Raw genomic sequence first — 17,227 nt, 5'->3', positions numbered from 1 at the left:
AGTACCATGGTCATGCTTTTTCTCCCTATCCCTTGATTCCGTTAGCCCTATGAGCTATATCTTACTCTCTCATGAAAACATCCAGTGAATTGGCCTCCACTGCCTTCTGTGGCAGAGAATTCCACAGATTCACAACTCTTTGGGTGAAAAAGTTTTTTCTCGTCTCAGTCCTAAATGCCATACCCCTTATTCTTAAACTGTCACCCCTGGTTCTGGACTCCACCAACATCGGGAATATTTTTCCTGCATCTAGCCTGTCCAATACCTTAAGAATTGTATACGTTTCTAGAACATCCACTCTCATCTTTCTAAATTCCAGTGAATACAAGCCCAATTGATCCATTCTTTCATCATGTCAGTCTTGCCATCCTGGGAATTAAGCTGGTGAACCTACGCTGCACTCCCTCAATAGCAAAAATGTCCTTCCTCAAATTAGGAGACCAAAACTGCACACAATACTCCAGGTGTGGTCTCACCAGGGCACTGTACAACTGCAGTTGGACCTCCTTGTTCCTATACTCAAATCCTCTCGCTATGAAGGCCAACATGCCATTTGCTTTCTTCACTGCTGTACCTGCATGCTTACTTTCAGTGACTGATGTACAAGCACACCCAGGTTTCATTGCTTCTCCCCTTTTCCTAAACAAACATCATTCAGATAATAATCTGCCTTCTTGTCCTTGCCACCAAAGTGGATAACCTCACATTTATCCCCATTATACTGCATTTGCCATGCATCTGCACACTCACCCAACCTATCCAAGTCACCCTGCAGCCTCATAGCATCCCCCTCGCAGCTCACACTGCCACCCAGCTTTGTGTCATCCGCAAAGGGAGTGCAAGGTGATTATCACCTTGCTAGGAGTCATAGAACATAGAAAAGTACAGCTACAGACTCTTTAGTCCACAAAATATGTACTGACCATTATACCAAGATCAATTGATCCCATCTGCCTACACATGATCCATACTCCTCCATTTCCAGCATATCCATGCGCCTATAACAGTTTTGTCCTAGGGGTATTAGTTTAAGCCTTCGGCTCTAGTTAGGGATTTCTCTTTCCCACTAAGGATGCAAGTGCTGTGCCACTAAGCGGTGGAATTACTGACCTCTATTGCACGTTCCAAGTTGTTGTTGGCAGATCGGAATGCTTTGGCAGCAGCCTTCTCCAAATATCCCATCGCCACTAAGGAATTTATCGCTTCTTGCTTTTTCCTCTTCCTTTCTGCTCTCTCTTTTCTCCTTATTTCAGCTTTCTCCTGCAAGAGTGTTTTTGAATCAGTGTCTTTGCCCACCTTCCATAAGGCTTCCTTAAGGCTTCTAACTAAGTTTGTTATTGCCAGTCGAGGGGTTGGCAGCGTAAGTAGCTGAGAGCCAGTCTGAATTGCGACTGTTGCCCTGTATCTCCAATTGCTGTCCTTATAAACAAAATCAATGAATTCAATTTGGTCTCATAACACCCACAGACATCACTATGTCTTTACTTTCCCATTCTTTAGACTTTAGAGATACAGCACGGAAACAGGCATTTCGGTCCACCGAGTCAGCGTCGACCAATGATCACCCCGTACGCTAACATTACCCTACACACTAGGAACAATTTACAATTTTTCTGAAGCCGATTAACCTACAAACCTGTACAAACCTGCCAAAGAGAGAACATACAAACTCTGTTCAGACAGCACCTGTAGTCAGGATTGAACCCGGGTCTCTGGCGCTGTAAGGCAGCAGGTCTACCGCTGCGCCACTGTGCCCCACAGTAAGTCTCAATATAATTACCTCTCTCCTCTGGTAGATATGCGATGCGGCAAAGTTAATGTCATCGTCACATGCTCGCAATCCTAACCGTGCCTCCTGCGCTGTGAATCCAAGGCTCATGAGTTGCACCACCTTTTTATCATCCACGGAAAGTTTCCCCAATAATATTTCTGCCTGAAGAAACAAAACCACCAGCACAATTACCAATGAGCATTTTTAAAATTAGGATGAGATTGATACCTTAGAAACCAATCTCACTGACAGTTCAAATAGTATCAGTTACGAGGTAACGCATTAATCGTGAAAACATTGGCATTTAATTGAAATCCTTAACAATTACCCACACAGTGATTTATATTTTTCTTTTAAAGTGGTCTATTTTTTTCATTTTACTACCTACGAGGGAGGATTTGAAGCCTAGCCAAACCACTTCACAGAGATTGCATATTAAGAGGATTAATGTAGTACAGTCAAGTGCAGTAAAACTCCAATAATCTGCCATCCTTCTCAGAAAATCATGAAGTTCAGCTGTAAATTCTGCCGCTATCGAAAGTCCCGAGCATGGTGGATTATCAGAGTTATTACGGATATCAAAAGAAAAATGCAACAGCTTGTATTTTAACATAGGCCATAGCACAGAACAGCACAGGACTCTTCAGCACACAATGTTTGTGCTTTACATGATGCCTGTTAAACTGATTTCATCTCCCTGTACATTATTGACATCCCTCTGCACTTCCACATACCTTCTTAAAGACTCTTAAACACCACTATTGTATCTGCATCCACCACCACCCCAGGCAGTGCATTTCAGGACCCCACCACTCATTGTGTAAAAAAATTAGCCCCGCACATCCCCATTCAACATTTCCTCCTCTCACCTTAAAACTATACCCTCTAGTGTTATAGACATTTCTACCCTGGGAACAAGGTTCTAACTGTCCACTCTATCTATACCACTCATAATTTTATTTACTTCTATCAAGTCTCCCCACAACCTCTAATGTTCCAGGGAAAATAATGCAAGTCTATCCCGCCTCTCCCTGTAGTTGAAACCCTCTAATCCAGGCAGTATTCTAGTAAACCTCCTCTGCACCCTGTTCGAAGCCTCTACATCCTTCCTGTCATGGGACGACCAGAACCACATGCAATATTCCAAATGCGACCTAACTAAAGTCCCGCAGAGCTGCATCTTTTGCCTGTCAAACCTTCTCACTAATTTTATCTTGTCTTTTGTTCTGTGTTTGAAACCCACGGAAAAGCTCTGTTTTGATGGAGTTTGTGCGGTTAACAACAAATTTGGAATGCCACACAAATATGGCTGCCTGGAACTCAGTGAATTTTCTGGCTGCGCTCGACACCTGTTGCTGGACTTTAGGAGATCTTATGTGGACTAGACAATTGCTGTAATTCCTCAACAATAAGGCTGGGGCATCTGGTCTCGACGTCTGCACCAGGTCCACTGAACCTTTATCAGTTCAATAAAGGTTTTACAACTGAGAAGGAAGGCTAAAATAAAATTTACCATCCAACTGTACGAACATTCAAATCTTCAACCAACTACCCCCTTCCCTATGCCCCACTGGGACGCGCACCCATTTCTCCCACTCCCCCGCCTCTTTATTATCCGCCTACATTTTTAATAGATCTTGAATGCTTCATTCAGGAGCGTTGAAAAACCCGTAACAGTTGTGATAGACGGTATTAAATCCTAGTTGATAAACGGTATTGAAGTTTCCAGTTAATGCAGCATCAGGACGTGTTTTGTCAGGAAGAACGAAAGACAATGACCCTATTCTAAATACAAAACAATAGTGTCCGATTGTAATATTTCTGCTAACTTTAATAATTCTTTCACAAAACATTTTCCTTATCATTAACTCTTGACTCAGGCAGAAACCGAAAAAGATGAGGGAATGTTGAGCCAAAAAAAACAAACAGCTGGAGGCACTCAGTGGGTCAGGCTGCATCTGTGGAAGGAAATGTCAGATGGCGTTTGGTTTGGTGATGTCTGAAGAAGTAACATGTCGATTTTGTTCCACAGATGCTGCTGGACTCGCCTGGGAATTTCACTGCTCTTGGGCACGTGTGACAATAAAGTACCATTGGACCATTACAACGGAACTCAATAGTACAATACACAAATACCATCACACATGCACATTTACGGGGTTTTCTAATCCATTGTACTTTACTGCTAAAGAAAGCAAACATCATCATGGTATTAAGCGGAAAGTTACCGATTACAAACAAGTGTAAACAGATCAACTCCACACCTCATTCAGATGTTTCCTTGCCTGCTGCAGTTTTCCTTTGTGATACAGCACCACTCCCTGAAGTAGCTTGAGCCGTAAGTACAGCACCTGCTCATTGGCAGTGCTGCCCTGTGGAAAGCAGAACGGGAAAGTAAGTTTGCCTGAGTATACAAGTTGAGAGGTCATGTCGCAATTGTACAAGACATTGGTAAGGCTGCATTTAGAGTATTGTGTTCTGTTCTGGGCACCATGTTATTAGGAAAGATGTCAAGTTGGAAAAAGGTGCAGAGAAGATTTTTACTAAGATGGTGCCAGGACTCGAGGGTCTGTGCTCTCGGGAGAGGTTGAGCAGGCTGGGGCTCTATTCGGAGCGCAGGAAGACGAGAGGCCATCCATCTTATATAAAAAATCATGAGAGGAATAGATCGGGTAGGTGCACAGAATCTTTTGCCCAGAGTAGGGGAATCGAGAACCAGAGGACAGGTTTAAGGTGAAAAGATTTAATAGTAATCTGAAGGGTAACTTTTTCACACAAAGGGTAGTGGGTGTATGTAATGAGCTGCCAGGGGAGGTAGCTGAGGCAGGGACTAATGCAACATTTAAGAAACAATTAGACAGGTACATGGATAGGACAGGTTTAGAGGGATATGGGCCAAACGCAGGCAGGTGGGACTAGTGTAGATGGGACATGTGGTCCGTGTGTGCAAGTTAGGCCAAAGGGTCCGTTTCCACGCTGTATGACTCAAAGAAAGAGGGAGTACAAGAGACTGCAAGTGCTGGAATCATGCCCAAAGCACAAAGTGCTGGAGAAACCTAGTGGGTTAGCCAACCTGAGGAGGGAAATGGACAAACACATTTCGGCTCAAGACCCATCTTCAGACCCAAAATGTCATCTGTCCATTCCCTCCACAAGTGCTGCCTTGAAGAAAAGATCCCGGCCAGAAACGTCATCCATCCATTCCCACCACAGATGTTGCTTGACCTGCTGAGTTCCTCCAGCACGGTGTGTTTTGGGCAAGTTTAAGCAAGCTGGGAGAAAGTCTCCCTCAGGCAACGAGTTAATAATTGTGATTTTACTCTGCTGGCTTATTCCTTCAGCTGTAAATTAGGGCCGGGCATATGAGGCAACTAGATGAATTCTCTCACAGTAAAGCAAGATTATCCACTAAGTTTTAAGAATGAATGAACAAAATGAACCTTCAGGTTATAGAGTCGCTCCAGGTTCTCTCCATAGCAGTTATTCAGCCGGGTTTGGGCTCGTCTTAGTCTCTCTTCCGCATCGCGAAGACAATCAAGCTGTTCCAGTTGAAGAAAACACCACACGACTTCTAGTTGTAGAACTGCATGGTTATCCACGGTGTTCAGGAGCTCAGACCCACACTTTCTAAGATGCCAATTCAATATCAATACTTCAAATTAAGAAAAAAATAAAAGTTTTGATTGATTGAACGCCACAGCATTGTTCTATTGATTGATTGAATTGAAGGAAAGGTGCGACATGAAAACAGGCCTTTCGGCTCAGCGAGTCCACATCCACCATCATTCACTCGTTCACACTCGTTTTATGTTATCCCACTTTCTCATGCATCCCATACACACTGGGGGCAATTGTACAGAAGCCAATTAACCTACAAGTCTTTGGGAAAGTGAGAATAAAACGGAGCACCCAGAGGAAACCCATGCAGTAACAGGGAGAACATGCAAATTCCATGCAGACAGCACCCGAGGTCAGCATCGAACCCAGGTCTCTGGCATTGTGAGGAAGCAGCTCTACTTGCTGCATCACCGTGCCACAGCATCAATGGATAACAGTAAATGCTTACGTTGTTTTCTGAATTACATGCTCACCATGAGAGGGATATTTAACATTTCAGTAGTAACTATATTTCAAAAGGGGTGCATTTTAGCATGTCCTGAAGTGACAACCAGCACTATTCCATTTTTTTCAGTAAAAATGAAACACTTCCTGTATTAGGGATCCAGTACCATTTCAGATCTAGATCAGATGCACAGCACAAATTGCATTCTCATTTTATCCTTTTATTTTTTGTCCATGACATTACCAACTTTATTCCCACCAAGATCAGGAATGTTACAGCTGGGAAAGCGAGTTTAAACACTGTGTTGCAAATCAGTCAATTAAAAAAGGGAAAAATCACAAAAGGTGCAGGTGACTAGGCACATATCTTGTATGTGTACATACTTGGCCAATAAACGTATTCATTTATTCATTCATTCATTTAGTGACAAAACTATCAAATGAAAACAACTGGTGAATGGGTAGCGGAATCAAGAACCAGAGGACATAGGTCTAAGGTACTTAAGCAAGACTTAATATGAATCTGAGGGTCAAATTATTTTCACTCTGGTGGGTATATGGAACAAGCTGCCAGAGGAGGTTATTCATCATATCATATCATATATATACAGCCGGAAACAGGCCTTTTCGGCCCACCAAGTCCGTGCCGCCCAATGATCCCCGCACATTAACACTATCCTACACCCACTAGGGACAATTTTTACATTTTACCCAGCCAATTAACCTACATACCTGTACGTCTTTGGAGTGTGGGAGGAAACCGAAGATCTCGGAGAAAACCCACGCAGGTCACGGGGAGAACGTATAAACTCCTTACAGTGCAGCACCCGTAGTCAGGATCGAACCTGAGTCGACGGCGCTGCATTCGCTGTAAAGCAGCAACTCTACCGCTGCGCTACCGTGCCGCCCTTGAGCCAGGTTTTAGCCAGAACACTTGGACAGGTAAATGGATAGGAAAGCTTTAGAGGCATATGGGTCAAACTAGCTTAGATGGGGCATCTTGGCCGTGATGGATGAGTTAGGCCCTTTGGCCTGTTTCCAGATGAATGACTCTACATCTAATAATTAAACATATAGTGGCTCAGCACTTCAACTCCCCGTCCCACTCCCAGTCTGACATTTCTGTCATGGGCCTCCTCCAGTGTCATAGTGAGGCCTACCGCAACTTGGAGGAACAGCACCTCATATTTCGCTTGGGCAGCTTACACCCCAGCGGTATGAACATTGACTTCTCTAACTTTAGATAGCTCCTCTGTCCCTCTCTTCCCCTCCCCCTTCCCAGTTCTCCCACTGTCTTCCTGTCTCCAACTATATCCTTTCTTTGTCCCGCCCCCCCTGACATCAGTCTGAAGAAGGGTCTCGACCCAAAATATCATCCATTCCTTCTCTCCTGAGTTGCTGCTTGATCCGCTGAGTTACTCCAGCTTTTTGTGATACCTTCGAATTAAACATATAGCCATTGTTTAAGAAGATGAAGACCAATATGCAAAAAATATGTTTTGTATTAAGAGGAGCTGCATAGTGGCAAGCGTAGAGTTGCTGCCTTACAGCGCCAGAGACCTGGATTCAATCGTGACTACTCTGTGCTGTCTGTACGGAGTTTGTTCTTTCTCCCTGTGATCCCGCGAGGCTTCTCCGGGTGCTTTGGTTTCCTCCCACATTCCAAAGATGTGCAGATTTGAAGGTTAATTGGCTTCTGCATATTGTGCCTGGTGTATGGGGTGCAAAACTGGGATAACATAAAACTAGTGTATGGGTCATCGTTGGTAGACACGGACTCGGTGGGCTGAAGGTCTGTTTCCATGCTGCATATATCTAAACCAAACTAAAACTTGGTGGGTGGAATTAGAAATTGGGGGAATAAAGACAACTTTTGACTTGGATGGTCTTTAATAAACATACTTGCCGCATTGGGTAGAATAATATTATTATTTTTGTATCCCATCAATGGAACATATGGTGACTCTACTTTAGAAACAAATTAAAGGTTGAAATTAAAACCAATTAGCATTGGATGTATTGGATAATCCAATTTATTGGATAACAATTAAAGACAGGTGTTTCAATGTTTTAGCCATGGGAAGAGAGTTCTGTTTATATGATGGGTTGGACTTAGTTAACTATGGGTGGGAAGGACTATGAGATCAAGGAAAAAGAAACCCAGTCAAATAATTTTATATGGTTCCAAAATATTAACTTGCTCAAAAATGTCAACTTGCTGACTCTGGGTTTACTCATAGGTTTCACTCACCGGATTAAAAATCTCTCACTGTTAACTGCAAAAGATTAGATAAAATACTGCAACACCATTTTCTGCAGTTGAAGAAAGTAAGTTTAAAAATTCTGGCAGATCAAGAATTATGTGGAAAGAAAGATAGTTCTAATCATCTGTGCAGGCAAAAAGCTCTGGAACACATGGTCACTGAACATCCACAATGTTTTTTAATGTCAAAAACGATAAAGAAATTTAATTTTTTTAAATCACCCAAATTCTTCATCAGCATCCAACAGATATAACAGCGCCGATGCATAATCTCTCTTCTTCATAAATGCTCTGCCTTTTTCATGTAACGTCATGGCTAACAAAAGTGCCTGGCAAGAAATGAAACATTGTTTTATTGAAAATGATTAATGTAAGATTGGGCAATATGGGACATTTTGTGACTGGCAATTTCCACTGAATCTCTTTCTCACCTCCCTGATCTAATTTTGAACCCAATAAAAGTACCCATTGCATTATTTGATGAGCAGCCCTCGCCAGTAATCACTCATATCAAAATGTGTAGGAAGGAACCTCAGATGTTGGTTTACACCAAAGATGGACATCAATGCTGGAGTAACTCAGCGGGTCAGGCAGCATCTCTGGGGAAAAGGAATAGGTGATGTTCCGGGTCGGAACCCTTCTTCAGACTGTCTATCACTCATATCAACATTGCTACGGGGGATTACCTCCATAATCATTTCAGCTTTCTCTTTCTTGTTACAATCAGTCTAAAAAAGGATCCCGATCCCGACTCAAAATGTCACCCTATCCACGTTCTCCAGAGATACCATTGAGTTACTCCAGTACTTTTCTGTCTTTTGCTCAACACTCCAGCATCTGCAGTTCCTTACATCTATCATCACAGTGTCCCGTGGAAGAGTTTGCTGTGCATAATCCAGATATCTTGCATCCCACGTTACTTTAGTAACGACTTCAAAAGGACATTACTAGTTTTAACTCCTAAGAATGTGAAAAATGCTTCAAAATGCAAGCATTTTATTTATCTAATGGTTAAAGTTACAGGCAATCAGTTAACAGTAGACCAATGAACCTTGTAATATCTAATCAAGTGCTTATGAGCAATAATGAAATTAGATAACTAACAACTAATCCTCTGTGTTTTTGCTTTCCAACAAGAGGAGAGATGAACCTTATCCTGTTCCATTGAGCTTCTAGTTCTGTTATCGCACTTTCTCATTTGTACCCTAAATATTGAGGGATTCTTTTTTGTTTAAAGAGGCCAATTAACCTAGAAATCTATCTGTCTTTGATGTGTGAGAGAAAAGCAGAACACCCGGAGGAAAACAGTGCGATTATACGGAGAACGTGCAAACTCCACAGACAGCACCCCCGCAGACAGCACACATTGGCGCGGTGTGGTGCGGAGCAGTGGCAGAGATGCTGCCTTACAGCACCTGAGACCGTGGTTCAATCCTCACAACGGGTGCTGTCTGTATGGAGTTTGTACGTTCTCCGTGAGTTTTGTCCAGGTGCTCTCGTTTCCTCCCACACTCCAAAGACGTACAGGTTTGTACGTTAGTTGGCTTCTATAAATTGTAAATTGTCCCTAATGTGTAGAATAGTGCTAGTGTATGGGGTGATTGCTGGTCGGCGCGGACTCGGTGGGCTGAAGGGCCTGTTTCCATGCTGTATCTCTGAAGTCTAAAGTCAGGTTTGAACCCGGGTCTCTGGCACTGTGTGGCAGCATGCTATACCAGCTGCGCCACTGTGCTCTTTAGAACCTGAAGCATCATCTGTCCATTTCCTCCACAGATGCTGCCTGACCCGCCGAGTTCCTCCAGCACTGGGTTTTGCTAAAGATTCCAGTATTTGCAGTTCCTTGTGAATCATCTTTACAACTGTTTGGCCACTGGGAGAGGTGGGTGGAGCGGTGCATGGGGTTAAATCATACCTATGGACTGGAATGGTTTGCTTTAAACCTTTCCTTCCATAGGAAAGTATTTTATTATATTCCAAGCTATTATAATTTGTTATATAGAACTAACTGGGATCAATGTTGAATTCACAATTTCCCCTCACGCATTATTAAACACAGTTATCAATTTGGGAAGGTAAGTGGCAATTTCATGGGGGTGCTATGGATACAGCAGAAAGTATCCAACAGCATCTTTAGATCACCCTTCTAAATTAAATTCTCTACTGTGGACTCAAATGTTAATTTTAACCAACAAGGCATAAGATTAGGTCCGGACAGCATCTCGGGATAGAAGGAATGGGTGACATTTCGGGTCGAGACCCTTCTTCAAAATGACCCGAAACGTTACCCATTCCTTCTCTCCCGAGATGCTGCCTGACCCGCTGAGTTACTCCAGCATTTTGTGTCTACCTTCAATTTAAACCAGCATCTGCAGATTTTTTTCCCTATAAGATTAGGGCCCTCTTGAATGATTGTTAGAAACTCATCAGTGTAAGCATTGTACCTTTTTCTCCACAGCTGGAATAGGGATGGGTCGTCCTTTTTGATCCGCAATTTCGAGATATGGAACATTACTGTTCTCACCTAGGAGAGAAAAATGATGTTAAAATCCATTTAGTCCAAAAGAATTGTGGAAATAAGATGCTGTAGGAGCACCAAATACTGGGGAATCCTCAGTGACCATTTCAAATTCATTCCTAATACAGGCACCTCATATTTTGCATGTGTGTGATGCATGTGTTTTTTAGAATAACACACATATAAATAATTATTACCAAAAGTTTAATTTTTGGGCTCCTATTTTTGTAATAATGCGCTCAATTTTATGCTTGGCAAACCTGCACATCAGCTTTCAAAGTTAGCATGTAAGTTCAGTTTTGCTAAAAAGAAAGAAAAACTTAGAATGTTAAAACAAAGAACTGCAGATGCTGGTTTATAACAAAGATAGACACAAAGTTCTGGAGTAACTCAGTGGGTCGAGCAGCATCTCTGGAGAAAAAGGATAGGTGACGTCTCGGGTCGGGAACCTTCTTCAGACTCGACCCGAAATGTCACCCGTTCATTTTTTTCCAGAGACGCTTCTCGACCCACTGAGTTACTCAAACACTATGTGTCTATCTTTACAAAGAAAACTTAAATGATTGCCTGCAGCGATTAGGTTATGTTTGAATGTATCTTCCTTGGGATATATTTTTGCAATTACGGAGCATAAACAGGTAATTTTCTCTGTTTTATGCTCTGACGGACTTAGCATCATGCATTTCAGGTAAAGCATTGTACAGATGGAAGGAAAAGCTTTATAATGTTGTATGATGTGCTTTGCCCACATTTATTTCAATTGGCAGCGTAGTCACGTGTGACGTCTGGTATATATTTGATTTATTTGCTTTTTGATTTACGCGCTGCATTTCAAGCATGTAAATCCCGCTTAAAACTCAAGGTGCCGATATATCCAGCTGTATCGTCCAGGTTCAGGAGCAGCTTCTTCCCTACAACCATCAGGCTATTAAACACAACCACCTCCAAATAGTGTCGAACTACATAGACTTGGAGGCATTGTTTTTGTCTATTTACATATCTTTTGTGCTGCTGCAAGTAAGAATTTCATTGTTCCATTTTGGGACATATGACAATAAAACACTTGTGTTTACTAGCCAGATATCAGGATCATATACCAAACGTATTTAACGCATGGCTGGGAATACTGGGGGCATAGAAAAGAATGAAATGTTATCCACTTTCCCACCCAAGGTCAGCATGGCAGATTTTGTTTCTTAACATTCAAAATGATGCACGCAAAGATGAGCAGAGCAATTGGGTTGCAACCTCCAAACTGCAGTCTGTCTGGGAATTTGAGATTTATCTAATCTACTCTGGAGAGAAAAAAAACGAAGAATTTAAAGCAAGGTAAGTGAATGCAGAACATGGTGAAATGTAGAAGGGTCTCGACCCGAAACGTCACCCATTCCTTCTCTCCCGAGATGCTGCCTGACCCGCTGAGTTACTCCAGAATTTTGTGTCTACCTTCGATTTACACCAGCATCTGCAGTTTTTTCCTACACATGGTGAAATGGACTCCTGTTTCTGGCTAAGATTCTTGGAGATCCCATGAGAACAAGATGCTGCTAAGCTGGAAAGGGTGCAGATAAGATTTACGAGGATGTTGCCAGGACTTGAGACCCTGAGCTATAGGGAGAGGTTGAACAGGCTAGGACTCTAGTCCTTGGAGTACCGTAGGATGAGGAGTGATTTTAGTGGTGTATAAGATCATGAGAGGGATAGGGAATGTGCTTTAACCCCGAGTGTGGGAATCAAAAACCAGAGGATATAGGCTGAAGGTGAAGTGGAAAAGATTTAATAGGAACCTGGGGGGCAACTTTTGTTTTTACACATGAAGGGTGGTAGGTATATGGAATTAACTGCCGGAGGACCTATTTGAGGCAGGTACTATCACAACGTTTAACAAAAGATTTCGACAGGTACATGCATAGAATAGGTTTGGAGGGAAATGGGCCAAATGCAGGCAGGTGGGACTAGTGTAGATGGGGCATGTTGGTCGGTGTGGTCAAGTTGGGTCAAAAAGCCTGCTTCCACATTATATGACTTTTTAATGGACAAAAAAAAAAAAGCTATTCCAATATTCTTCAGGTAACCTTACCATGTTGTGCTAAAATTTCAGCACCCTTCCTGGTCCTGGATATTTTGGCTTTGCACTCATCTTGTTCTTTCATCTCCTCTTGGAAAACCATCTCCTGCTCTTTAGCTTCTTCCTCAGTGACGGTTATTTGCATAACCATAATTAACGAATTATTTTTCACACTCTGTTCAGCAAGAGATCGATCTGAAAAATGACGGTTATTTGCTAAACGAGGATTAGTAAATCACTTTTCCCATCCTGTTTTATCGCATTGAAAGATACAGTGTGGAAACAGGCCCTTCTGTCCACCTAGTCCACACCGACCTCCTGTTCACGCTGGTTCTATGTCATCGCACATTTACAACCACTCCCTACACACTAGGGGCATTTTACAGAGGCCAATACTACAAACACAGACGTCTTTGGGAATTGGGAGGAAACCAGAGCACCGGGAGAAAACCCACATGGTCACAGGGAAAACGTGCACACTCCACACAGACAGCACCCGAGGTCAGGATCGAACCTGGGTAGCAACATTCGCCAGATTTCCTATAACAAAACAATAATATTATTACATGCTTATCCATGTTCCCCAGCAATGCTGCCTGAACTGCTGAGTTACTCCAGCACCGTATTCTGTATTTTTGTGCATCTACGGATCCTTGTGTCCAATAACATTATTATGGAAATTAACTTACCCATTTTAAGAACTTTGGAGTTCATGATAAGCTTTACATGTTCTTCATTCATTCCTGTTAATTGTGCAATTCTGTGCAAAAGAACATGCAATTGTGATTTTCCTCACGAACATTAGATACAAGTACCACAAAATAAAACAATCATTTTTTCAAATGTAAGAGTGTCCTCCCATATAAATCCCGACGTGAGGAATTACAGGCCAACACCAGATGCGTGAAAAATGGGCATACTAAAGCATCCAAATTACTTTGGTATCCTGAGGATGATGCGTTGCACTATCAATCTCGAAATTCCCAAAACTCCAATCAGATGCTATTCTGGTACGCATCTCTTCCCAAGCACTAGTAGTAAAAAGTTGTTTCCTCCATTGCCCAGTTTAAATCCACTTATAGATTTAGGTAGATAGAGCCTGGAAGCAGGTCCTTTGGCCCACTGAGTCTATGCTGTCCATTAACCAACAATTTACACTAATCCGACACCAGGCTAATCCAAAAATAGACAGAATGCTGGAATAACTTGGGACTGTCTGAAGAAGGGCCCTAACCCGAAACGCCATTCATCCTTTTTTTCCACAGATGCTGCCAGACCCGCTGAGTTACTCCAGCGTCTGTGAGACACCTTTGTGTCTATCTTCGGTAAATACCAGCATCTGTAGTTCCTTTCTACACATTTCTAATCCGACTTTCTGTATTGTTATCCACCCCGAATTCCACCACTCACCTACACACTAAGGGGGAATTTATAGATGCCAATTAACCTATGCATGTCTTTGGGTTGTGGGGGCAAACCGGAGCAGCCAGTGGGGACCCATGCAGTCACGGCGAGAACGTGCAAACACCCTACAGACAGCATCAGAGGTTAGGATTGAACCTTTGTCTCTGGCACATTGAGGCAGCGGCTTTATCAACTGCGTCACTGTGCCGGCCTAATTAGTGAATTGTTTTCGTTTTTAGAGATAGAGATACAGCATGGAAACTGGCCCTTTGGCCCACCGAGTCTGTGTCGACCAGCGATCCCTGTACTCTAGCGCTACACACTAGGGACAATTTACAATCTTTACTGAAGCCAATTAATCTACAAATCTGCACGTCCTTGGAGTGTGGGAGGAAATCGGAACACCAGGATAAATCCCATACGGACACGGGGAGAGTGTAGAAACTCTGTACAGACAGTTCGAACCCGGTCTCTGCCGCTGCAAGACAGCAACTCTACCGCTGCGCCACCGTGTTGTTTAATACGAGCAGAATACCAGCAACTCTACCGCTGCGCCACCGTGCCACCCCAAATGTGATGTGTAATACGAGCAGAAGTAACAACTAGTAAATGTTAGCCTTTTTGGCATTGGCCACCAGAATGATTTTTCTTATTTCTATTATGATAAAGTGTTGAAATTCTGAATATTCTGAATATAACTCCACATAAATGCGAAACTTACTCAGCTCTTAAAGCACCGGCTGAAATGTTCAGTTTTGTTGTCAGCCGTGTCTTTTCTTTTCTCTTTCCCTGCAATATTAAAGATAACCCAGCTTTTTAGTTGAAAGGTACATTGCAATCACTGATTATTCACCAAGGAGCTCACCACAATTACTTTTGAAAGAAACCATCCACACTTTTCTGAAAGAGGTTTACAAGACTAGCCGATCATCTCCTCCCCTCCTCTTCACCATCACCCCCTCCCAAACATCTCTGTATCCATTGAGACTGACGGGAAGAAAATTGTATCCTCTAATTGCATTGGATTACATGCGAGGTGTGACTGTGAGATCACAGTCTCACATCACGCCAACACATTTGCAACCAAGTACATGGATATGCAGGGAATGGAGGGATATGCATCATGTACAGGTATTGTATATCAGTTTAACTTAGTCAACTTAGTTTATTTGTTACATGTACTGAGATACAGTGAAATTCATTTTTGTATGCACTTCAGTGCAAGTATCTCTTTACATAAGCACTCAGATACATCTTATATAAGCATCTCAGATACAGTACAAGTGTATAATAGTAGTACACTGAGACAGTAAACAGAGTCGCCAGGTTTGGCGCTATTTTCAAGTCCCAGTTGTTATAGGTGTAGAGTTCTTAACCTGCCCATGAAGGCTTGTTGTCTTAGCGGCGTTGCAAGGTCGGTCTGACCAAGTGTGTCCGCTGGTTATCATGTTCAGCAAGGACATTGTGGGCCGAAGAGTCTGTCCCTATGCTGTTCTATGTTAATGAAATACATTTACAAAATGCACTGGAGGAATGTAAGAAAGTGGACAAGCAGTTTGTATACAGTGGTGTCCTTAAACAGCAATTGATAAATGACAGGTTGATTTTTGTAACAGTAACTAGCCAGAACAGATAATTAGGTTCACTGCGAGAATTGATGAGGACTCAGTCTAGTCTTACTCAAAGCACTCGATGTGCATCAACAGGAATTGGCAATATTTATGTTCTCAAATCTGTAGACAAGCTTCTGACTCCAGGATGGGTAGTTGAACCCAATTATAAAAGCTGCACTGGCACAAAACTATCTGATTACATTTGATAATCTCCCAGGATCAGCTGATTTGCTCCAAGGCTGGATTTCACTGTACCTCAGCACAGTGGTTTAGTCGATTATATTTGAAGTGTTATCAATTTAGACACCTGGGACCAGGCTCATTTGGTATGCCTTGCATAGAATTACAATTTGAAGGTCTTTTCCTCCAGATTTACTGGAATTCTCTGAACACTATCACCAACTACCATTACGATCCAACAACTGTAAATACACTGTAAATGGCTCGATTGTAATCATGTATTGTCTTTCCACTGACTGGATAACACGCCACAAAAGCTTTTCACTGTATCTCGGTGCACGTGACAATGAACTAAACTGAACTAACTTATAAAGGATCGACACAAAATGCTGGAGTAACTCAGCAGGTCAGTCAGCATCTCGGGAGAAAAGGAATAGGTGATGTTTCGGGTTGAGACCCTTCTTCAGACTTCATCTTTTCCTTTCCTCTCTCTCCCTCCCCTTAATTCCCTGTGCCCCACCTGGATGCGCATCCCTTTCTCCATTCCCCCTTTCACCTATATTCCTTCTTCTGGCTTCACATTTTTCAGCTCTTCTATCTTTATCTCTATCTCACACATTTAAAAAAAATCTCCTGCCTTTAATTAACCATTTGCCAATCAACCCCCGCCCATCACCAGTAACCGCATCACTTGCCAGGCTTTGTCCCGCCCCTGCCCCCTCTACCAGCTTTCTATTACAGCCTGAAGAAGGATCCTGACCCTAATCATCACCTATCCATGTTCTCCAAAGATGCTGCCTGACTTGATGAGTTACTCCAACAATCTGTGTCTGTTTTGCAAACCGGCATTTGCAGTTCCTTGTGTCTACACAAGGGATGTATTGGGGGGGGGGGGGGGGGGGTGCAGAAGATTGCATGGCACATCTCTGAATCACTTTAAACAAAACAGCAAAAGGAAGTTTTAAACTCATTGTGCAACTTAAGCCAAAATGCTTGTCCTACTCAAATATCTTGCAGGAGTAAGTGAGCCGACAGGAGGGATAACCCCATGTGACCTGCCTTCAATCTATCAAAAGCTGTTGACGGATGCATTAGGTGTGGCATTTGCGCGTCCTCATGGAGCCAAAGATACAGTTTTACACCGAGGCCACCCTTGGTCGTGTTGTATGGCACGACAATGGTGCTGACTAAGGTAGGATGGAACTGGCAGCTAACAAATGGACATTCATGGGGCGTAGAGGATTATCAACAGCAAACTGAACGTGCGTGCGGCAAGGCATCTCTCTCGCTTTATGTTTAAATCAAGCAGGGGGATCAACTGCAATACAGAGAGGAATGCAGAATGGCCACA

At 42.7% G+C, this 17,227-nt stretch overlaps 1 protein-coding gene across 1 annotated transcript in view; it reads right to left on the bottom strand.

Annotated features, from left to right (window-relative positions):
* Positions 1-17,227, bottom strand: part of nub1 (negative regulator of ubiquitin-like proteins 1) — a 38,605-nt gene that overhangs the window by 5,797 nt on the left and 15,581 nt on the right. Inside the window, exons 4-12 of the mRNA XM_078424364.1 lie at positions 14,805-14,872; positions 13,369-13,439; positions 12,692-12,874; positions 10,538-10,617; positions 8,319-8,425; positions 5,212-5,398; positions 4,036-4,143; positions 1,781-1,933; positions 1,111-1,260 (exon numbers count right to left, since the gene is read on the bottom strand). Coding sequence (XP_078280490.1) covers positions 1,111-1,260; positions 1,781-1,933; positions 4,036-4,143; positions 5,212-5,398; positions 8,319-8,425; positions 10,538-10,617; positions 12,692-12,874; positions 13,369-13,439; positions 14,805-14,872 — 1,107 coding nt within the window. The remainder of the gene's footprint in view (positions 1-1,110; positions 1,261-1,780; positions 1,934-4,035; positions 4,144-5,211; positions 5,399-8,318; positions 8,426-10,537; positions 10,618-12,691; positions 12,875-13,368; positions 13,440-14,804; positions 14,873-17,227) is intronic.

The sequence above is a fragment of the Rhinoraja longicauda genome, chromosome 2 (assembly GCF_053455715.1).
Source record: "Rhinoraja longicauda isolate Sanriku21f chromosome 2, sRhiLon1.1, whole genome shotgun sequence".
NCBI lineage: Eukaryota > Metazoa > Chordata > Chondrichthyes > Rajiformes > Arhynchobatidae > Rhinoraja > Rhinoraja longicauda.
Note: the sequence above shows the minus strand (reverse complement) of the source record. Positions and strands in the feature narration are given on the sequence as shown.